Genomic DNA, 25,256 nt, shown 5'->3' on the forward strand with positions numbered 1-25,256 from the left:
TGGTGCATGCGCTTGACGCTCTGCCTACTGGTTTATAAAGCAGCCGGTCTATCCTAATTGGTGTAAGGCCGCTGAGGAAATCAAACAGCTGATGCCAATAATTTGTTTCAGGTGAGTATTCACTATGATTCGTTTAATTTAACCCCTATGTTTATGTCCTGTATGCATATACAAATTCTCTTTAAAAATATATATAAAAATGACATACAATAAATGCATATAAAACCCCCAAATAGGTTAATCCACATAGTTATATATACAGGGTTCTCAGGAATATAAAAAGCTTTTAATTTTTCTATTAGAGAAGGGTTATGCTAAGGGTATGTACATAAAAATACTGAGACAAAAAAGAAAAATAATATCTGGCTCCTCGCAGATATGGTACCAGCCCAGGTATCCTTCATTTAGCGGGTGCTCATTTTCAGCAACTAACAAAAATGTACTTTTCCAATGGCCTGGAGCGAATGTTGCTATTTACAGTGTACTGTCTGCCACTCAAAACGCAGTTTACCGTAAGAAGAGCCATTACTCAATTAGGCATGGAGAGGCACTGATCATGCATGAACGCGCACACTTAATGTCAATTAATCCAATTCTACTTAACCACATGGATGCTGGCTGCTATGTCGCGCTAGGTTTGGGAATTTCCATGAAGCACCACTTTAAGGTCAATTAGAAACAGAGTTACGTCTTGACTATAGAAGGCTGCTATGTATAGTCATAGTTAACCAATCCAGGCCCCCTAGATTAAAACTTATTTTCAGTGTCTGTGCTTTAAACTGTTTTTGAATTGTGCTGCTGCAAACACTTTGGCGATTTATGTTATGAAAAACCTGGTGTAAATTGGGTGGCTTTGTAGTTTAATATGCAGGACACGATCATCCAAAGGGACAACTGAAAACTTCCCATTGCTGCCCTCTGGAGCTCTCTCCGCTCTTACGAGTTATAGAGGCAGGGCTAGCCGAGCATAGTGGGGATCTGACAAAATTTTTTAGGGACATAGCCAGCTTCTATATTGTTAAATATGTATTTGCAATTAAGAAAAAGGAGAAGGCCCCCAGAGGTTGAGCATTGACAGGTAAGTAAATGAGGATTACCGTATTTGCTCGATTATAAGACGAGGTTTTTTCCAGAGCAAATGCTCTGAAAATTATCCCTCGTCTTATAATCGGGGTCGTCTTATAATCAGACCTCAAATAGGTCTGACTATGAGACTAAGATCCAGATCCCCTGCAGGGGACCTGGATCCTCCTGTGTATGCCCCCCCCAATTTACCGGTGCATCTGAGTCCCCGGTGCTTAGTCCGGGCAGCGTGTAGAGCTCTACTCGATTCACGTAGAGCGGAAGTTGTGTACGCAAATCGCGTAGAGCTCTACACGCTGCCCGGACTAAGCACCGGGGACTCAGATGCCGGGGACCTGGATCATCCTGTGTTATGCCCCCCCAATTTACCGGTGCTTCGGAGTCCCCGGTGCTTAGTCCGGGCAGCGTGTAGAGCTCTACGCGATTCGCATAGAGCGGAAGTTGTGTACGCGGATCGCGTAGAGCTCTACACGCTGCCTGGACTAAGCAACGGGGACTCAGAAGCTCCGGTAAGTTTGGAGGACGGAGTGCTTGGAGTTTGGAGTGCTCTGTGAAATGCCTTTTAACCCCCATTAATGCCACTCTGCCGCCAGAAATGCCTTTTAACCCTCTATACACTACTCTGCCTCCTGAAATGCCCTATACCTCCCTATATGCCACTCTGCCCCATAATATGCCTTTTAACCCCCTAAATGCCAGAGTGGCATATAGGGGTATAAGGTATTTCTGGAGGCAGAGTGGCACTTAGGGGGTCAAAAGGCATATCATGGGGCACAGTGGCATATATGGGGTATAAGGCCTTTCTTGGCAGAGTGGCAAGCCTGGGGGCAGATGTGCATAACTGGGGGGGCAGGTTGAAAAAAAAAGGAAATAAAAACAAAATATTTTTCTCAATCGTAGCTTTTATTAACAAACAATTGTTACCATAGTTTACATGAACTAACATTTACTGGTAAAACTTTTTTCCTATAGGGTCGTCTTAAATTCAGGCTTTTTCTTTTTTTTCATAAATTAATATTCAGATTTTGGGGGGTCGTATTATAATCAGGGTCGTCTTTTAATCGAGCAAATATGGTCATTCTTCTAGTGTTTTAAAAGAACAATAGAGCAAACACTACTTTTATTGTTTTCAAAAGAATAATTTAAATACTGACAAAGAGATTATGTAACCATCTCTGATTTCCATAGATTCTAGCAAAATCTGGAGACATCCCAGGTATGGAGATATCTAGAGCTTCACCTCTTTGGAGGCTTCACATTTGGGGTGACCAGATCATACACTGATGACTAGCACATGTAACGTCCTAACATGCTGTGTGTGGGATATCCCACTAAGTAATTAATTAATAAGTAATTCTGTGATTTTATACAACCCACATAATGTAGGCCACATGTTACACATATAGAACACATATGCGTCCTGGGAAAAATGAATGATGTTATCCATAGTTCCATCATACACTAAGGAAACTTTCCAGGGTGTGCTACCTGGAGCTCTCCCTCTTATAAGGGATTTTCAAGTGGAATCAAGGCTTGCCACGTGTGGAGGCAGGGCTAGGCATGAGAGACAAGGCAGGATTAGTCTCAAATAACTTTAACTTAACTGGAAGTATGGAGCAGGAGGGAACGAAAGGGTCCCCCAAGAGACACCAGGTTTTAAGGAGAGCTCCTTGGAATATCATCAGTGAGTGGGCTTGTTTGGACGGTAAGTCAACATTACCATGTACAATTCACATTTGTATTTGAAGATGTTGTTTAGACAAATTTGGGGGGGATCAGCTACACAAACTGGGACATTAAACATTAAACCATTCTGGAGACATATGGAAGGTGCTTATAAATGAGAGAGGCATATTTGGATGTTTCATAATCATGTCTCGCTACTAGAAGCAATAAAACTCGGTATCTTCCTTACATGTATTGTCATGATTTGTGGTACAGCTGTCATCACTTGGATCTTTCATCTTGAAAGTACACAAGTACAAGTCTATTGCTAAAAAAAAACGAATGTTAGCTGTTGAAAGGTACTGATGTTGTTGTAATTCTTCAGAAGAATACTGCAAAGAAAAAATAATAAAAAAACGCAATGTGATGGGGAGGCATAAGGTGTAATTGGATTCTGAAGAAGTTTGGCATTAAAAGAAAATGATAGCAACAAATCAAATTTCTCTTATATAACATTCACAATAGGATATATCATTGTGTAGCTGTTATTTTGTACCGCACTCAGAGCATTTAGAAAACAGGATAAAGAATGCAAAATTAAAAGTTGCTAAACATAAATCAGCTAGCAAACAGCAGTACCAGACCATATAAATTATGTTTATTTAGGTGCTTTTTAGGAGTTTGTTGTAAAATGTTCTTTTGAATAGTTATCAAACATTTCCGTGTATTTTCCCTGTAGAGAGAATAATTTTTATTTAGATACCTAATACTGGTGTGATGAGTAGAGCTGGGCTAAACGTTACTCCAAATAGCACTCATGCCTTCACAGTAAAGGCAGAGCTTTTTGTCACCAAGCACAGTTTATGGGCTAGTTGGCTGCAAAATTCTTAGTAGCCTGTTGTCACACAGCTTTTCATCATAGCTATCTGTCTACACCAAAGAACTTGTCTTTGTCAAGGTAGGCAGTGGGTATTTGGCAGGCATTTTGCATTGAGAAAGTTGAAAACTTTCGAATGGCTCAAGTAGTACTGTCCTCCAAATATTTGGGCAGCCACCAGTGTGCCGTCAGTAAAAGAAAGGCATGCTGTGCACTAGTGGTAAAGGGAGTCCACTACAGTCGTGCAACAGGGGCAGCAGTAAGGAGGATGACCTCTGGCAGCTGCCTGAGGGGCTCTCCATCAATCATGGAGAAGGAATCACCTCTGAAAGCGGTAAGTTGACCAAGCAGTCATGTCAGTTTATTTGACTGCTGCTTTGACATGCACCTTGTATGGAAAGACCCAAAATGTTGTAGGGTGGCTGGTGCAATAAATTATTTCTGCCCCACCTGTCTCTGGGAACTAGACTTGTGCATTCATATTCGGGTGAACATGAAAACGAACACGAAGGGTGCAAACAGATGAACATGGCAGCGTCAAAATGTATACGAAGATGAAAACACAAGAATCTCCCTGGTCCCTTCCCCATCTAGCCTACCTTATCTACACAGCATCGCAGGGGTTAACGGGAGCGGAAATCCGTAGGAGTTAAAGGGCCGTGCAAACGACTGTATTGGTCGCCTGTAGGGGCCCTGCCAGCCACCAATAGAGTCGTTCTTAAGGCCCTTTATCTCCTGATGGCGAACCTACGGATTTCCGCTCCCATTAACCCCTGCGATGCTGGTGCACTTCATTGGTTGATGGCAGAGGAGGCCGCTGCCGGCGAACAATAGAGTTGCTCGTACAGACATTTAAAATCCTGGCGCCAAAGCTGCTGCGTAGCGTTAACCCCGTATTAAAAGACGGCAAAAAACGAAGAAAAAAAACGAACACAAAGAATGTACACGGATATTCACCAGAACCGAACACAGGAACGGGTGAATATTCGTGAAATACCACGTTTTTTCCCCCACCAAGGCAAACACTAGGACGAACACGAAGAGTTGGCCGGTGCCCAAGTCTACTGGGAACCATGCTCTTTGAAAAGCTGGAGCCCTCACCACGGACTTTGCTCTTGTTGCTGGTGGTGGCGGCTGTTGTGGGCTTGCTGGTGGCGCAAATTAAAACCATCTAGGTTCTAATGATTGCCCAAAAGTTCAAAACAAATTGGGAATATTCCTAAATCTTGTTGGTTATAGAGGACTAGGACTAGGCATGATAGAAAATCAATTGATCAACTGCATTTTAATGAGCTCCCCATGGTCTCCTTAAGAAGAAAATTACTTGTATAAATGTGAATTCTTGTACTAAACTGTTTATGCCATGGGCAAAAATTTAGCTATTTGAAGGCAGGACCTTCTAAATTAGGTAAAATCTGGAAAAAAAATCTCAGACCTTTTAAGAAAAGTAATCACGGTGGTGCTTTATAAAATAATTTTGATTGCATGGTGTTTACTTTTAGTCATCACTCACACAGGATACTTTAAATGTACTTTTATAAGAATCTGAACATGATCCATTATCAATTCTATAAACAAATTATGGAATGTAATGCAGTCTTCACCATTGCGTGTCCTTATATGAAAATACTTCTAAAATCCTACAATTTTGTTCATCTTTAATATTAAGCATTTATGTTTACTGTGTTCTACTACGTTTATAGTAGAAACACTTCCAAAAGCATTGAAAATTAACCACATTTCAATGAAATCATACATTGTCGACACGTATAAACTAAGGGAATTAATTCAGAAGCCTATGGGATTTGCCAGGGCACAATTTCTTGACACGTTTGCTGCAATGAAATATTTCTGGGTCTTGACATTTTCTTTTGCACATATTAACTAATTAACCTTTTTGGTGGCACGAGGACATGGCCTGGGATCAAATGCAGAAAAATTTGTAAAACAAAGATTTTTTTTCTCATAAAAAGTATATTTTAATAGCCAAGTTACTAAATGCATTAATAAGATCTGTACAAGAAATTACCCCATTGACTGCTAAATGAGGACAGTCAATGTCAGTGTAATAATAACAAAGGATGACCACTGTAACTATATGCATGGAATATTGCCTGCGTTAACAGTGCATACTGCACCAACATCCATTCTGGTACATCACTTTATCATAGTTATGTTAATATTTGGTTTTCGATTAAGGCTACATCCTTAGAAATGTCAAAAAGAAACAAGCTGTAACAGGTAAAATATAGTGTATATTCAATTTATGCAAGCATGTTTTATCTTGCTGTGCATCCTCTGTAATTACATTTCAAAAAATGAATATTATTATGTTTGGAGGAGCAATCTATTGCAGTTTGTGTTTCAAGAGGAAGGTGTGGATTAAATAAATAAGAGGGACATTTTAATTGGATGGCCGGCAATCCCTAAGCAGTATTGGCCAGTAACCAAAAGATGATGGCCAAAGAACATTTTTGTATGTTGCATTTGATTACAGTTAGCAGTTTGTGATGCTATTTTGTATCATTTCATGTGTAAATGTGTGACTTAGAAAATCCATTACCTTGTCATACCCTGTATCAATTGCTGCAACTCACTATTAACCAACCTCCCCCACGTTTGCCTTTCAACACAATCCAGCAAGACTCATTTCCACAAGCAGTCCTACTCTGCCAGTCCTTCCGCTGGCTTCTCATACCTTTCAGAATTAAATTTAAACTTCTGACCCTTACCTACAGAGCCAATAACAACACTAAACCCTTCATATATCTGCTCTTACCTCCACAAGCTCACCGCTAGATGATAAGCTTGCAAGATCCTCTTCTCTCTCTTCACCATTATGCAATAATGTGTGTTCGTCTTTATGCCAGTTTGGTATATTGTCAATTTCAATGTTGTTGATAATTGTGCTACAGAATCTGCTGGTGCTCTTGAAATAAAATGTAATGTGATGAAGGTTATATGTGTATATATGTTTGTACGTGGTATTGTATTGGGTTGATGCCTTGCACTACCATCTACTGGTGACCTTAGTTACTGTAGCATATTTCTATTTCCTTTCTGTTTCAGGTTATTCCAGTGTAAGCAAATCTGAAGAGTAGTAACACTCCGCTCTCCCCTTTTCTTACATACAATCCTTGGAAAAATAAGTCTTTTTACCAAAAACAAATATAAAAAATTCAGTAAGAGTCTGAAGGGTTCCTCTACCGCCAAACCTTGTACTATAAACACATTGTGAGGACAGAACAATTGTCAGAACAAGGTCAATCCGTTAACTTTCATTTCATGTTTTTCATATTTTCCTTTACTTCTAAAGGTCCACATGGATGGCCAGTCTTGTTTTGTATTTTGAATAAGCACAAAAGGGCCATCTCTGTGTTTTGGTCCATTAGTATGACTGTGGTTTGTGAGGATTTGTGAGATATTAACATACCTGGGAACCTTTTAACTGACAGGTCCCTGAGACAAAATGCTAATATATATTCAACATTTAATAGCCCATAGTGAAAAGTCTATGTAGTGACTCGCCAAATGTGTTCACCAAATGGTGTTAGCACCATGGAAACCTTTACTTATCATTATTCAAAGATGTACTTATGTCAGCCGCCTGAGTTCCAGCAGGCATATCGACCATGACATACTGATAGCAAATGCACTAACTTGGAGGCTCAGGTATCATTAGAGCTCTGTTGAATATGAAGGAGTTAGTTCCAGAGCGTGTGAGCCTTAGATTCTGGGCCTTCAGTTCCTAGTTATGGATATTTAGAAAAAGAAATGGATAAGGAAAAGGAATTTTAAGTTGGACTGAAGGTGCTCATAGAACTCTAATTTAATTACCAAATAGAAAAGAGAATGGAAAAGGGGAGATAGACAGATAAACCCTTTCATATAACTAATACCAACGGAACCCAGTAGCACTCCATGTGCAAAAATATATGCTACCTCTGAAGTTATGATTGTTGAGGTTAAGTGGTAATTATTGTATATAAGATTGGCTTGCTTATATAGATGTTCTCATTTGTTTTTCAGATCACTGCCCATCCTCGCTGAGCCCTGCAAATGTTCTTCACTTCTTTCTTTCTCCAAAAAGATAATTATGTGCAAGTTTCACAAGGGCACCAACGCAATGATAAATCTTTACTAATTTTTTTTTTGTGGTATATCCTTTTCTTCTTGAAATTGGTATTGTAAGCAATCAGGATGAAAAATGAAAAGCAAAGGCGATTTGCAAAAAATAATAATGTTTGGACTGAGAATGTAGTACTGGTTTAAATGCGTGGTGACCTTTCTATGTCACTGGCAGATCAGCCGCTTGGAAGGGTGTGAGTGCAAAACTCTGCATTATTAATGCCAGTATGCCCTAGTTTTCAGCTTCTGGGTTACGTACATAAGAGAAAGTGGTTAGTTATTTTGCTGCATGATGTGTGACAAAATGTATTAAGCATCCTCTTTTAAGAAACATATGCACATGATTAGAACCCCTAACATTTAACTGCTTGACTGCCTGCGTGATGCATTCTGCTTGCAAAGCATTAACAATTACTATGGCTAGCTAAACACAATGAAAGGGTTAAACTAAAATAAACTACAGTCTCTTGTCTAGCCCCTGTAATTGCGTGATGCATTCTGCTTGCAAAGCATTAACAATTACTATGGCTAGCTAAACACAATGAAAGGGTTAAACTAAAATAAACTACAGTCTCTTGTCTAGCCCCTGTAATTGTTTCTTGTAACCATTTGAATGTCAGGGATAAATCACAGTGCTTCTGACCATTCTTAGAATTGGTATTGAACATTAGAAAGTATTAATTACAATGTGATATATACGTTATCAATTACATGCTAGTAATGTTGTTTAGAAAAGTTTTTTTTGTATTCAGATATAAAATAGCACTACTGTACTACTACTACTTTGTTATTTTTTTCTAATAGTTCACATCTTGGTAACATTGTTTGCATGTCTGCAAAACTATATACATTGAAAATTATCCTTAAGACAATCTTTTACACCAGAGTTGGGTCACACTCCTTTAGAGTCAATCATATTTAATGCTCATTTATCCTATTTTCAAAATGATGATGGACATTGAGTAAATTGTATCAACTCTCAAGGTATAGACCTCACGTTATATCCCATTAAGTCTCAGGTACATCTGTAATGAATTTCAAAGCATACTGACACTATACCTGGAGTGGGCAGAGGGCACTGGGACCTGTGACAAGGCTTGCGAGAGCCATATTGGATAGTTAATAGAATGTTCACCTCAAGGCCTATTGCTGCCTTTCTGTGCCCTATGCTTTCCTTCTCATGTCTTACTGGAGAGGCAATTAATGCCCCAGGTAATCTAGTAGACTAGCGGGAATGCAACAACAGTCGTGCTTTCTCCTTCTGATTGTTCAGCTCTCTATGTGTGATTGAGGCCACTTGAGTTATGGCATCATTCCACTGAATAAGGTGAGCAAAAATGGAAATGTGTGAGTCTTAAAACTGATATACCCCCTTAATATCCTGTAGTGATGCTATTAACACATCACCGATAAAATGATGTTACTGGCTTCCAACTGAGGTTTTTCTTAAAGGTTAGTCCGGCCAACAACTAAACCATTGTTCTTGTAAACAGAGGTTTCAAACCACATTCTTGTTTTCTATATGTGTAGTCATTGCTACTTACTAAGATGGATTTGGCTTTTACAAAGTGTGACTAAACACACATTAGACTTATTTTCAGGCTGAGGGGGTTTTACATATGATGCAGATATGGAATAGCTCAGGCTTATGCCATCATCGACAGCACAAAATCCAGCCTCTGGTAATTCGGAAAGAAGAGGCACTGTCACACAGTATTATATGCATCCCATTATAAAACAGTATGCAGTCTCCGAACTAGAACTCTTTTGGATTTTGGAGATGATTTGGGGCTAAGTTCAATATATTTCTATCATGAGAAAAAAAAGCTTTATTGAAGTCAATGTATCAGTGAGGGTTAGCTACTACCAGGGCCCTTAATTTTGCCTTTATATGTGCCACTATTAATATGCACACTGGATTATTCTGCAATTAAGCATTAAGTTGAATTATCTTTTTTTTTTTTTAAGGTGTAGTAATTGAATACACATACATCTACAGTAACTAAGACATACAAGTTAAGATGTATGTAGCACTAGAGCATGAGGAATGTCAGATTTATGGTAAGCTCTGAATCCTTAACAGGGAGATGTGCATTAATCCATTTACTACAAAATTAGGTGATTCTCGTGCCAAGTTCTGTGTGTCTCCAGTAATTGGGCATCTCTGAATGTGATGGCTGAAGGCACAAAAAACTAATTTTTAGTGAATGTTGGGCTCTAATAGGAATAATATGATTACTACTATAAATTAGGTAGCAAAACTCATCCAGTTTCTTAGGACTGACCTGAAGGCACAGAAGGTAGATATACACTATATGGACAAAAGTGATGGGACACCTGACATTACAGCAAGAGGGACATTTATGACATTGCATTCTAAATACATAGACATTAATATGTAGTTGGCTCCCCTTCTGCAGCTTCCACTCTTCTAGGAAAGCTTTCTACAAGATTTTGAAGTGTTTCTGTGGGAATCTTTTCCCATTCATTCGGTAGAGCATTTGCGAGGTTAGGCACTGATGTTGGACAGGATGGCCTGGATCGCAATCTCCGTTCCAGTTTATTCCAAAGGTGTTTGATTGGGTTGAGGTCAGGGCTCTGTGTGGGCCAGTCAAGTTCTTCCACACAAAAGTCATCTAACCATGTCTTTATGGACCTTGCTTTGTGCACTGGGGCACAGTTATGCTGGAATAGAAAAGGGCCTTCCCAAGCTGTTTCCAAAAACTTGGAAGCATAGCATTGTCCGAAAGGACTTTGCATGCTTGAGAATTAACATTACGCTTTACTGGAACTAAAGGGCCTAGCCCAAACCCTTAAAAACAGCCCTAGACCATTATCCTTCCTCCACCAAAGGTGGGCACTACGCATTCAATTAGGTAGAGTTCTCCTGGCATCCGCCAATCCCAGATTCGTCCTTCAGCTTGATTGATCACTCCAGAGAACACATTTCAACTGCTCCAGACACCAGTGTTAATGTGCTTTACACCACTCCAGATGACGCTTGGTATTGTGATCTTTGGCATGTATGCAGCTATTCATCCATGGAAACCCTTTTCGTGAAGCTCCTGACACACGGTGCTTGTGCTGAAGTTTCTTCCAGAGGCAGTTTGGAACTCTGTAGTGAGTGATGCTACAGAGGATAGATCAGTTTTACACACTACGTCCTTCAGCACTTAGCAGCCCTGCGAGTGTGCGCGGTCTATCACTTTGTGGCTGAGCTGTTGCTACTACTAGATACTTCCACTTCACAGTAATAGCAGTTACAGTGGACAGGGGCAGATCCAGCAGGGCAGAAATTTCACAAACTGACTTGTGGCAAAGGAAGCATCCTACGACAGTGCCATGTTTAAAGTCACTGAGCTCTTCAGTACGACCCATTCTATTGCCAATATTTGTCTATAGAGATGGCTGCCTACATGCTTGATTTTATACACCTGTTAGCAATGGGTGAAACACCTAAATTCAATAATTAGGAGTGGTGTCCATATAGTGTGTATATATATATATATATATATATATATATATATAAGCTCTTACATCATATCTGCAAATATTAAAACTACATATAGATAGACAGACCTGGAAAGTACTTATCAACTCACCAATAAAGTGTATTCACAGCAGGCTTTTGCTACAATGTATATAAAAGATAAAGATATCACAGCGTAGTAAAACTTGGATTAGTTATGTTGATTGTAAATGATTCATAACAATTCCATATTGGCAAATACAATTTGCACATGTGATTAACCAGGAAAATATATAGCCAATGCTCTTTTATAACTAATTTAAAAAGTTTACATGACCCATTTTACAGCTTTCTTCAGTTATATGAACGTACAAACAGAGATTCTTTCTCTGTGCCTTTGGGTAATAACACTATTATCAAAGGAAAACAGACTAACAAGCTTTCAAAACCCAGTTTGTTTTACAAGTTATTACACATATAAAAACGTATACAAACCCAGTTAACGTATTTTATGTTAATCTCTACCATTTTCATTATTCTAGTATTTTAAATTGTTACGAGTCTACAGCTGAAGATTGCGAATTCCTTTCCGTGTCTGCTACAAAAGTCTTATTTTTACACCCTTTTGAATTTAATGCCTCATAAGATCTGTTATCTTCCAGCTATGAAGACAAGTACGAGAGGAAGCTCGACCCATTGCATTTTATAAGTAAAACGTTTTGTTAAAATGGAAAAAAAATATTGAACTTAGACAGTTGTTGTAGGATGCCAAAGGTAGCTAAATGTAAGTTCTAGAAAAAAAAATAAAAGATATAATTTGAATTTAAACATTGCCAACAGAAAGTTTAAAATGCACTTAAATGAAGTTATAAAAATAGCTTTGTTCCTGTTGCTAAACCAGTCTTCTCTTTTTTATTTATTTACTTTACTGTTGTCTTCCGACAAAGGAGATCTTTAATATAATGTACATATAATATCTTATAACCTATCTATCATCTATAGATCCAACCAGTGAATGCAAGGATTTGATGCCAGTTATTTCCACTTTCAGAGGAGAGTCCTCGATTGTGACGTTTGTTCCCAATTATTGTTTGTCACAAGAAATACAAAGCCATCTAGAGAGAAACACCCATCAAAGTCAATTGTTTTAATTGCCATTAAATGGGATATACCCTTCGTAGTATCTATCTCAAAATCTCCACCAGCCACATCATTTTACTTAAACCCTTTAAAGGGACACTCTGGCCATCATATGCCCTTCAATGTATATCATATGAGTGGTCCTTTTCATTTTCATGTGGTCCTTTTCCAAGTCCATGTAGAAATTCTGCAGAACCCTTCATATACATCAGGCTCTTTTCCTGCCCCTATGCTTTTAGGCTTTTGTCCAGACATGTCTACTGTTGCCTACACACTTATAGTCAGCTCCAGCACTGTCTCAGGGAGAGTTCTGGGGCGAGGAGACTGGACATGCCAAGCAGCGTTGCCAAAATGGGACCATAAAGGAGACGTTGCACTGTTTTCAAGCTGCAGCTTCCGCTATAGGTCATTTAAAAGGTTGAAGAATGCTTATCAAAGTACTTTAATATGATTTCTTCATCTCTGTTCATTATTATTGATATATGCCCCCTTGCATGTACCTTTCTTTGGACCATATACATAAGAGATTTTTTAATACAACCTGATTCCATTGTAAAAATCTGGCCATCTTTTTAAACAAATTCTCAGTGAAAATATATTAAATAATAGTGATAAAACATTAAGCATAGAGACTCACACATCTTAATTTAAATACCATTAACTAATTTACTCGGAAGAAATAGTCCCTATATATTTGCCATATATTTAACAAAAAATAGTTGTATTTCAGGAAGATTTGTTTTTACAGTATGAAGATTTAGCATACGCACTGGTTACTAATCTGTCTCCTTTTATGAGAGTCAGTCTCCATAAATGTGAACAACTAAGCTCAAAATTATAACACTGTCAGCTTGTACTTGATAGCTGCACTATGCATGAGTTATAACCAAACAGTATGCAGTTATTCATTCACATCTGCCTTATCTCACTGTGAAATACATCCTTGCCTATTTTACCGCTCTCTGAATCCATCTCTTCATTAGCTGAACTGGAACATTCCCAAGGACTATCGCCCACGAAAAGGTAGAAATCATGTCAGCTGTGTCCATTATACATGTCAGTCTGTCTAACATATCAATCTCTCTGTGCTCTACCTTTCAGAATTTCATTAGTGTTTGGTTAAGAACACTAACCCATGGAGAATTCCTCCATTAAATTATATATTGCAATAAGCACCATGAGGCTAGGGTATCATGTTCTTGTCTTGCTCTCTTAAATAGCCATTGCTCCTAGCTGATGTTCTGCCTGATGGCAACAATTATCACCATGTATGTCCTCTATAGAATGCAATCATCGGATGCAGTTCTGTATATAATAGGACTAGACACCTGGAATACCAGCTCTTGAGTACTGCGATTCCTCACTTATTCCAGCTTTTGTTAAGTTCTGTTTCTACAAAGGGTCAACATTTTGTCAAGATGCATTTCAGTTAGTCCTGTGTATTCATACAATTGGTACAATAAAACTGTGTGTGTGTGATTGATAATTTGACATATTATCTAAAATACACATTAGTTCCACCTGAGCGCTGCGGAATCTGTTGGCGCTTTATAAATAAAGTATAATAATATTAATAATAATTGTTTGATGTTTTTATTTCGTTATTTTGATTGTCCATGTCTAATATAAGTTATTGTTGAAAAGTCAGAAGTGTTTTAAAGTAAGAACGTTCACACATTTCAAAATATGTAAAACAATTTACTATATGGGAACATACTATATTAAAGTAATAGCAATAATAATGGCCTATTGAAACACAACTTTCACGTGAACACAAAAGTCACAATAATAGATTTAACTGCAACACTTTTATAGGATACTAAAACAGAGCAAAGCACAACTAGAAAAACACTATACATGTTAAATTGGATTTGAAATCTTGATACCTGTGTATTTCTAGTTAATTCAATCTTCTTTTAACTGGAAAAGGATAGTTACAATGTTTTCTTGGAAGCCTGACAGCAGCGTTTTATGTGCTCTTTGATGTTAATTTCTATTTTAACCCAATGAGGGCCAAAGCTTTTTTTGGTGTTTAATTTCGAAACAATTCATTGCTCATTCTTCCGATACTTAAATGAGTTTTAGTTAGGATGACAGGATGACCCCTTTTAACCAGGGACACTTGCAGTTTAAGACAGCAGTGATTTTAACATGTTATTTGCTGAAGAACAACACCCATGTAGGGATTCATTAACGCTCGAGTTGTTAAATATGAGCCGGAAGAACAGTTACAACTTACAAATCTCATCTGGCCTTTTGGAAGAAGAGGAGGTAAGGCATACCTTTCAAGCTTGTTTTGAGGGACAGTCCCAAATGTTCAGGCACTGTCATTTTTTGACTGTCCTAACCCCGCTGCCTGCCCGGTGCCCGGGACATGCAGTCGGGCGCTAGACCACGAATATAGGCCGCACCCCCACTTTAAAGTTTTTTTCTTTAAAAAAGCACCAAAAAAACATGCTGCCACTCTGTCTCCCCCCCCCCGAGATATGCTGCCACTGTCCTCCTCCCCCCCGAGATATGCTGCCACTGCCCCCCCCCCGAGATTTGCTGCCACTGTCCTCCTCTTCCCCCCCCGAGATATGCTGCCACTCTGCCCCCCCCGACTTACCAGAGCAGACTCCCGGGTGTCTTGCGGGGCTGGCGGGGGACATCTACGCAATACGCGTATACAACTTCCGGTGCCGGCACTCAGCGGATGTCTGATGTGAGTCTGCTCTGGTAAGTCTTGGGGGCAGAGGTAAAACGCATCGTTCGGACGGTCACCGGCTGCGGCGATGCGGGTAAACAACCTCCGCAGCCGGTGACCGTCAGCACGATGCGCTTAGACAACCTCCCGTGCCGGCACCCCCCCCCGTGGAAAGTGCTGGCAGGGGAGGCTGTCTGAGCGTATCAGAGATATCTGTATCCTAACCCCGCTGCCTGCCCGGCGCCCAGGACATGCAGTCGGGCGCTAGACCACGAATATAGGCCGCACCCCCACTTTAAAGACTTAAAGTGGGGGGGAAAAAGTGCGGCCTATATTCGAGCCAATACGGTATATATATATATATATGCATATATCAGCATTTATTAATATATTCATTTAAAATTAGCATTTAAGAAACTAAAAGAATATATCTGACATATGGGAGGTAAAACAGAGTCATGGTTAAAAGATGAATATTTTATTCCCTTGTCCTTCAACAAAAGAACATTCTGTTCAATTATGAGCATAGCTTTCTTTCTCTTCAATCCATTACGCATATAACTAGCGGTGCAAAAACAACTGTATTCTGAAGTCCATTAGCATAACCCATCTGCATTAGTGCCCTACTTGTACAGTCTGAAAAAAAGGCAGTTGTCACATCTTGCCATTTTATGAGGTTAACAGCTGGCGTGCATTTTCACAGATAGATACCAAAATGTGCTGAGTGCTAAACAGGTTCTCTTTAATATGGAGGCTGTCAAACTACAGTTAGGAAAAATACTAAATCCAGCGTCACGGGCTTCAGGGGACATCTGCCCTTCCTACGACAATGGTATCGTTGCAGTCTGCACAGACAAGCTGTGTACTGTAATGAAGATATGGCAAGGTTTAGATGTCAAGCACTTTCACCGAGCCTCATCTACAAATGGTGTTGAGGAGAAATAGCAGTATGTGATTTATTTGAGTGATTTTATGAGCGCGGGAAAATATTGACGTACAATGCTTTAACGCAGGATAATTCAAGTCTGTAAAGACATCAGTTCTCGTATAAAGGGAACTTCAACTTTGTACAAGGGGTTCTAATTATGTGACAAGGAGAACCGCTAATGGCTAATTGAAAAGTATATTATACTTGTATTATACCTAGTTATCCATTTACAGTGATATTATAAAAGACCGGACTATTGTTATCATTATGACATTTCATTATTAAATTAAACCCTGCTTCATTATTTTCCTTATCGCTAAATACCCCAAAAAGGGGGGGTTGGGGGCACAGGAATCAATACAAGGTGTTTAAGAAATGACACAATTTGTCACTTGTCTAGTAGGACCATACCATAGTAGGGGCTGCATCTAAGTAATGAAATACTTTGACAACTACATATAAGAAATGTAAAAAATCAAACAAGCTCAAATACATTACTATCTATAACTCTCACTACAGAAAATTTACTGTAATGATAAATAAATAAAAATCCATGATTGTATCTTCCTACCTGCAAAGGGTACCGGGGCATCCTTGTCCAAGGCAACCAGAGGAGGATCTAAAATGACGGTGTCGTTGTTTTCTGTGATGACTCCATGGTACGATGTCTCAATCCAAGGTTTGTGCTTGTTAACTGAAACAGATGCGTGATGCGTAAACGTTTATTAATACATGTTTTATAATGTTAATATTTACAATTAAAGTGATAGAATGATTAATTTAGTGAGAAAAGCCCAGAGCAGCAATAGCCCAGAGCTAGTCCTGCTTTCTTAACGCAGACTCATCCTCCCCCTGTCAGGCATGTTATAGTTAACAATATCTTTTTCTTGTTATTTTCTACAATAAGTTAAGTTTAACAGTTTCTTTTTGCCCTTTCTAAATACTAGATTTACCAGACCAGAAGAATAAACAGAACAGTGAATTTTGAATCTTTTGCATTTTTTTTATAGAAACTTATATTATTTCAACAGCTTTTAAAAACATTTTTTTTTAAGGTAAACATGGAATTTTCCAGGCTCGATAGATAAATCATGTATAGTTTTTTTTTAAACTTCTCTCCACCTGCAGCGCCTTTTAAAAAAAAACCAATATCACTTTAGATCCTATGCCCAGAGCACCTCGTAGAGTATGATCGACACCTCATTTTTTTTTATAAAAAAAATCATTTAAAGAACCTAAGTATCTACACCTTGGGGTGAAAAATGCAATAGGTTAGAATGTGATATAAATCAAATTGTATTTCTCTGGCAGGAAGCTGATGACCTTTAATAAATAAGGTATACTGTCTACTTTTTGTGTATTGAAGTGTATTTACCCCTAAGTTGATCACAAGAGTAGAATATAAGCTGTAAAGGAAGCAAGGCCTGAAATTTATAGTACAAATACAGCTTCAATCTCACCCACGGAATAAAGGCATATAGGACTAAGAGCAGTGTGTCTGTGGCTGAGAGTTGTGTACGGTTGAGTGTCACTGTGGCTGAGTGTGGCCTCTGTGTCTGAGTGCAATGTGTGTAGTTGAGCAGCGTCATCAGTGTCGCTCACCTTTGTGCGCTATGTATGTGGTTAAGATTTGTGATGTATATGTTTGGATGTGTTATTTGTTTGAAAATACTGTATGTATTAGTTTGAGTGAGAGTGGTATATGGGATTGATCTCCTATCAGTAGAGGTCAGTGCTCAGTGGCTGGTGTGTGATGTGTATGTCATTTTATCAAAAATACTCTGTGTACTTGAGAGTGGTATATGTATCTGAGAGGCTAAGAATAATGTGTTTGAGTTTGCGTCTGTTTGGCTTTGTGTGGTCTGCGCGCTTGTGTTGATGTCCACTTGGCTCAGTCCCAATAGTAGAACCTCTTCAGGAAAAATATCTCCATTTCTAAAAGATACTACATTTCTGTCCCTGGTAAGATTTTCATTTTTATTTTGCCTATTATTCTAAAGAAATCTGGGGAGATATGAAGGGAAACCGAGTAGATTTTTTGATCCGTAAAAATGAAAAATCCAATAACAGAATACATAACACTTAATCAGTACCCTGCAGAATGACATCACAGTAATATCTCTGGGTTATTGGAGGGATTTTTATTTAAAAAAACAAAAACAAAACAACATCACAAAGGATCTAAATGTTTTATGGAAAGAAGCAACTGTTTTTTCATCCCATTAAACACTATTATCTGTACTTAGCAAAAGTACTTGAAATTTCTAAGTGACGTTAATAGCAAATATAATATTTAAGGACTTTATCAACCTGGGTTAGCAGTTATTTCAGCAGCGGAATACATTTGTGAATGCAAGCTCTAAGCTTTAATAACTGAATCAATTTGAATATACTATAATATATTCCTCAGGCACCTTTAAAATGCACTGCCTGTCAAAACAAGACCACGAACCTTCCTTTATGGATTGCTGTTCCTGATAACCTATATATGTAGCTTAAAATCCACTTCTCTCTGGGTTCCGCATAACATCACTCCTATACCTTTACTTTGGATGGCATCCTTGATGTGTGCAATGTCAATATGGTCATTAAACTATATTAAAAAAAAAGGCAAGCAAGGAGAAAAAAGGCCACCGTGTTTCTGAAAGGTTAATATACTGTAATAAAATTTATAAAAAGATTTATTAAACGTGTTAGCCTAAATCTGCTGACTGGCACAATCTTGATTACTAGCTGGGTCCTTGAGATCACTGACATAGGCGTAGCACCACCATAACATCCCCCACGTGGTATTACCACACACCAGGGATGCTGCCCGCGGTAAGCCCTACTAGTACCACCCAAGTTACCTGTACCTCAGACAGTTCTGCGCTGATGCCAGACACCAGAGACCCCTGCAAATGCTGATACTCACAAGCTGCTCCCCTTGCTAGATCATTAAAGTACTGACCTGAACCCTGGACACTGTACATCTTAATGATATTCCATGCCCAGTCAGGTAGCCCTTTCATTAATGTTAAATCCTTAATAACTTCCCAATAAGTCAAGCAGGCATGTTAATGCTTATTCCTGGTTTGTTGTACAAATTGCCCGAAAGAGCCTTCCTTCCCTTACACATAAAATTTACTCGGGGAGTTATTAAGATACATTATGGGTGCTCATTATTCATTTGAATTACTTTTTTAATTTTAATTGTTCGGAACTTGTCTGCCCAGTCTCCCTAACCTGAACCCTACACTCTATATATTAGTGTGCGCTGATACAGACTTTTATGAATGCCTACTTTGGTAAACTTTTGCAGATTTGGGTGCAATACATTTATTAAGTGTAGCTGAAAACTAGAATGCCATTAGCTTTCATCACTTTATCCATCTGTGTAGAGAAATCCATCCCAGGTGTTAGTATTCATACTGTCCAACCAATGCATTATCTCCCATGCTCTCTACTACCAGACTCCATAAGAACAAAAAAAAAGGTGTATATAATAAATCATTTTAGTTTATGTACCTATACATCAGAATACAACAGCTAGCCCTTTTATTGTGAATTCTCCTATGATACATTGACATCGGGGTAGCTCACAATTACGTTTCTTTTAAGTATATTTTAGATGGATTCCATCATTATTGTATTGAACATATTTAGCTCTGACATTACCATGACCCCTCGTGGAGAATTGGTGAGTGATTGTCCACGCGCATAATAACCCCGCTGTCCGGGGTCCTGAATTACTAAAAGAAGGAAGAAAAGCCTAGACACGCTGAAAGCCCCTGTGACATTGATGTACCGTACCAGAAGGGACGCGATAAAACCTGAGTCTGAAAGAGGAAAATGTACTCTTTCACAATATTTCTTTTGAAATGTTAACCACTGCAATTTCAAATGTGACTGCCCCAGCAAGACATTTCAAGCTTGATGACAACTGCTAGAAAAAATATATATATCTTTTGGAAATAAAAATATGATTTGCACAGGCATTAGTGATTTTCAAAAATGCATTTTTAAAATAGCAATGCTAAAAAAGTGAATAAAAGCATAAACTTTTAACTTCACAAAATAATTTCTGATCTCCGTAAATTGCTCTATGAAAGGCTAATGCTGTTGCAGCTTACATTTCCTCCAAAAGTGCAGGTAAAATACAAGAAAAAAGGAGAAATGTATTGCCGAATTTCTTTTACATGGCTTAGAGATTTTAATGGACTACAGAAAGTTTATTGAAAGTATGCAGGTTTGTCAAAACATACATCTAAAAGTGTACAGAACAATAATGAACAATAATGATTAACATTTTTATATATATAATGCAACCATACCAAAAAATAACAGTCTAATATGGTCACATTCATTATTTTGATTTATTGTGCTGTATCACGGTTAAAAAAGACATATGAAAAAGTGCCTAATATAACAATTTGACTTACAGGAACAAAAAGTAAGGAGGGTCCTGCTCAAATGCTTACAATCTAAAGCTTGGATCAGCCACTTTAAAAGAGCTGGATGTAAAACAAGTTACAGAAATAAGCCATACTGTGGCAAAAGACAGCTCTTGGTGTCCAATCATTAACAGAACGTTATGCATTGTATGGATCCAATGGTCCTCCTGACCGAGACAATGGCACCTCCTATGCCTGCCACATTGGCTAACCCAAATACTTTTTCAGGCAAGGATACATCGTTTTGCTGGCCAAAATTGTGCTCCTTGCCTTACACTAAAGACCTCATGTTTTCTTGGACTATATCTATCCATTTACCACTTCCATGTTGAACACAGCATAAGTAATTTTCTATTGATCAATGAGAGTATAGTAATATTTTAAGCAGATATTGTTAAACAATTTTAATTCTTTGATTTTTGAGTTTTTTTTAATACAATTAAAACATGTTTTTCCTTTTTAGATGTCATAACTAGGACCCCTCCTTTTTGCACCCCCCCTTTCTTTTGCGCACAGTTTTTACGACATCTGAAAATTTCAGTAAAAATCACCTACATTTATCTTGAATAAACTATTCTGCTCTTAACACCCTCTGCCATTTTCCAACTTTAACTTGGATCCTGACAAATTATATTATGGTTACACAGGAACCTAATTGCAAAACTGTATTGTTTCAGCTCTAATTATTTTAGCTAATTTGTTCGGTTTGGTGTTTAACTACCGGATCAAATTCTCCAAACACAGAATTTTGCCTCCAATTATCCTCTCTGGCTGTAAATCTTCTAAATAAAATGCATCCTGACCTAAAGCATATCTGGTTTTCTAGTTAAAAAAAAAACTCCATAAATGGGCGAGATTTGCAATAAAGTTTAATTTCATGCTTTTTATTGCAAAATGTTTGGAACACTGAATGGTAATTACATATTTTGCACTTCATTCACTGCAAACTGATCATTTGTTTTTCAGAACTATAGCTGGAAAAATACTTGCTGTCAGCTATACTTATCTAGAAGACAAGTGCTTGCCAATTCCCCAGCGGTTTGAAGAATATATTCATGATTCTCTTTGTGTGGGATAGCACATGAAAATAAAGACATCAATGTGTTAGGAAAAAAAGTTAAATATTTCATACACCATGCTGCACTTGATACAACAATATTTATATTTTGTCTCTTTTCTTTAAAATGAGTGTTTTATGAGTTTATCTTTAATTGTATGTAGTGTTTAATGGTGGCACAAGGGGCATATTATGGAAAATGGTATGTTTTTGTTGTGAAAAAGGTAAAACATTTACGTAAATCATAATAAGCAAGTGTAGTGCTGACATGTTTGTATTACATTATTACATTATGAGCGTATGTGCCCATCATTACAATTAAATATACTCTTGTCAATCTTTTTTTGCTTTGTGCCTTTGTGCCTTGACGTGGCGGGTGAGCTTAATTATGCTTTGGCCAATTCATATAACCAAAACCTCTCATTTATATTATGTTTATATATTTGTTGCCAACTTTATTAGGGTGAGAAGCGCAGACAGTATTTTGTTTTTTGTATACATTGTACAGCCAACACACTGTATTTGCAGCATGCTCACACTGTTTGGTAGGCCTTATATTATACATTTGTATTATTTGAGCCTGAGACTAGCTTAGCGCACCGACCTTTTTTCTTTTTCCTGTTTGCACATATTTGAGGTTGTTGGCTCCTCATCAGTCTGGTCGCAGCTTGCTGTCCAGGGGTTAAATGGGAGGAGGTTTAATTGCACCTCCCCCAACACATTAATAAGGTTTTGGTAGCAGTATAAACTGCTTTGTGTGCCCACTATGTAGGAGGTGAGTGTAGGTTCTATTGAGAGTGTGCCTTGATGTGGCGGGTGAGCTTAATTATGCTTTGGCCAATTCATATAACCAAAACCTCTCATTTATATTATGTTTATATATTTGTTGCCAACTTTTTTAGGGTGAGAAGCGCAGACAGTATTTTGTTTTTTGTAATCTTTTTTTGCTTGTCTCCCTCTCGCTATCCTTCAATCTTCTCTTTCATCTCCCTCTTTCTTATTAACTTTTCTCTCTTCCCCTATCTCCCCTTTTCACTTTCTCTCTCTCTCTCTTTGCTCTCACACTTTCTTCTCACCCTCCTTCCTTCTCACTTTCTTTTGATTCTCTTTTTTCTAGTCTTCCTTTTCTTTTCTGTCTCTCTCTTTCTTCTTTTTAAGTCTTCTACTTACTTCTCTCTTTCTCTCTCTCTCTCTCTCTCTCTCTCTCTCTCTCTCCCTCTCTCTCTCTCTCTCTCTCTCTCTATATATATATATATATATATATATTTGATTCTCGCTTCCCTCATCATGGGAAGAAACCCAGAGAATCTGCACTAGTGGTAGAACAAGCTTTCATTAAGTAGTCCATAGAACTTTGGTTCTTAAAGCAGTTGTCACCAATCATCTGTTATTTAGACATTATACATAGATGCCCACGACAAGGAAATAATTCTACCACTGTACAAGTCACTAGTCAGACCACATATGGAATACTGTGTACAGTACTGGGCACCAATGTACAAGAAAGATATAGTGGAGCTGGAGAGGGTTCAAAGACGGGCAACCAGAGTAATAAGGGGAATGGGAGGACTACAGTACCCAGAAAGATTATCAGAATTAGGGTTATTTAGTTTGGAAAAAAGACGGCTTAGGGGGGATTTAATAACTATGTATAAATATATAAGGGGACAGTACAGAGATCACTCCCAGGACCTATTTATACCCAGGACTGTATCTATAACAAGGGGACATCCTCTACGGTTGGAGGAAAGAAGGTTTCTACACCAGCACAGACGGGGGTTCTTTACAGTAAGAGCGGTGAGATTATGGAACTCTCTGCCAGAGGAAGTGGTTATGGTAAACTCAATAAAAGAGTTCAAAAGGAGCCTGGACGTGTTTCTTGAAAGCAATAATATTACAAGTTATGGATATTAGATTAATAGGGACAGAACGTTGATCCAGGGATTTATTCTGATTGCCGTATTTGGAGTCGGGAAGGAATATTCCCCCTGGTATGGGGCAATTGGCATCTGCTTCATAAGGGTTTTTTTGCCTTCCTCTGGATCAACACAGTAGGGACACAATATGTATATAGGTTGAACTTGATGGACTTTGGTCTTTTTTCAACCTTATGAACTATGTTACTATGTTACTATGTTACAAGTTTACAGTGCTGTGAAAAAGTGTTTGCCCTTCCAATTTCTTCTATTTTTGCTTATTTATCACATCTAACTAATTTTAATATGAGACAAAGCCAACATGGGTAAACACAAAATGCATCTTTTTTTTAAACGATGATTACATTTATTAAAAATGAAGCGTTAAACTAAACCTGTATCTTCCAAGTAAAAAATGAATTGCCCCTTACATCTAATAACTGGTTGTGCCACCCTTGGCAGAAACAACTGCAATCAAACATTTGCAATAACTGACAATAAGTCTTTTACATCACCGTGGAGGAATTTAGGCTGACTCTTTTTGTAGAATTGTTTTAATTGTTTTCAAGCATGAAAGAGCATAGGGTCCTGACACAGCATCTTAATCGTATTCAAGTCTGGGCTTTGACGGGGCCACTCCAAAACCTTCATTTTGTTTCTTTTGAGACATTCAGAGATCATTGCTTGCTGCTCAACTGTGCTTGGGCTTTAGGCCGGACATTCTGTCATCCACCTGTAGCCCATGGAATTAGCTTGGCTAAGTGAAAGGGGCCTTATCTGGGTGAGGAGCTAAACTTAGGATAATGGGGACTTTGGGAGGTCCAGTATAAATAGGTCCCTCCATTTTGTGACTATCACTTTTAATTAGTTTTTCCTTACCTGAATTTCTCACCCTCCCTCCCTGTTATTAGTAGGATTATTGAGGCTCTTCTCAGTGTCACAGTGGCGGACTGGTCAGTGTAAGGTGCAATAATGGTTGGTTAATAGGAAATAGTGTGTTTGTAGTTTGGTTGGTGATGATGGATTTTTGGCAAACGTAAGATGAGCCTTTGTATTCTTTCTGCTCAGCAGTGGTTTTTCGCCTTTCCCATGGATGAGATGTTTGCACAGTCTCTTTCTCATTGTGTAATTGTGAACACTGACCTTAACTGAAGCAAGTGAGGCCTGCAGTTCTTTACATGGTAGTCTGGTTTCTTGTGTGACCTCCAGTTCTTTACATGGTAGTCTGGTTTCTTGTGTGACCTCCTAGATTTGCCATTCATGCCATTGGGAGGAATTTTGGTAGACTGGCCACTCCTGAGAAGCTTCACCACTGTTCCAAGTTTACTCCATTTGTAGATAATGGCTCTCACTATAGTTCGCTGTAGTCCCAGAGTCTTAGAAATTACTTTGTGACCCTTTCCTAACTGAATTTCATCAGATCGCGACATTGTGTGCAGTTTGTGGTTAGTCGGGTTATCTTTGTCTAATATTAAAATGAGTTGGATTATCTGAAACATTAAAGCATAAGTACACTATTGATTAGTGCAAATTATTACTATTTTTACCACTAAGAAATAACATGGGATCATCTCTTTTAAAACGGTAAACTTGGTTTCCATAAAAAACAGGGTATTGAAAAAATGAAAAGAGTATGTTCTCTGCAACAAATCAACCGAAAACAGCTCACTGTGATGTGTGTTGTGTATTATAAAGGTGAGATGCCTGCTCAGATAATTGGATAACTTGTCTAGAAAGTAAAAAGGCGAGACAAATAAAATGTACTCTATGTATTCGTGGACTCAGGGGACTGTCAGCCTTTTGTCTCTTAGCATTTCCCAATTATGAGTGTTGCATGCAACAAAATGCAGTGGTGTAAAAAGTAACAGTAGTGA

At 38.3% G+C, this 25,256-nt stretch overlaps 1 protein-coding gene across 1 annotated transcript in view; it reads right to left on the bottom strand.

Annotated features, from left to right (window-relative positions):
• LOC149300240 (calsyntenin-2-like) overlaps positions 1-17,565 on the bottom strand; it is a 203,461-nt gene extending 185,896 nt beyond the window's left edge. The window contains exons 1-2 of the mRNA XM_089485255.1: positions 17,352-17,565; positions 16,548-16,670 (exon numbers count right to left, since the gene is read on the bottom strand). Of these exons, the coding sequence (XP_089341381.1) occupies positions 16,548-16,670; positions 17,352-17,565 (337 nt within the window). The remainder of the gene's footprint in view (positions 1-16,547; positions 16,671-17,351) is intronic.
• Between the last annotated feature and the right edge of the window lie 7,691 nt (positions 17,566-25,256).

This window comes from Sceloporus occidentalis, unplaced genomic scaffold (genome assembly GCF_023333645.1).
Source record: "Sceloporus occidentalis isolate IW3139 unplaced genomic scaffold, rSceOcc1.0.p SCAF_25, whole genome shotgun sequence".
Taxonomy (NCBI): Eukaryota; Metazoa; Chordata; class Lepidosauria; order Squamata; family Phrynosomatidae; genus Sceloporus; species Sceloporus occidentalis.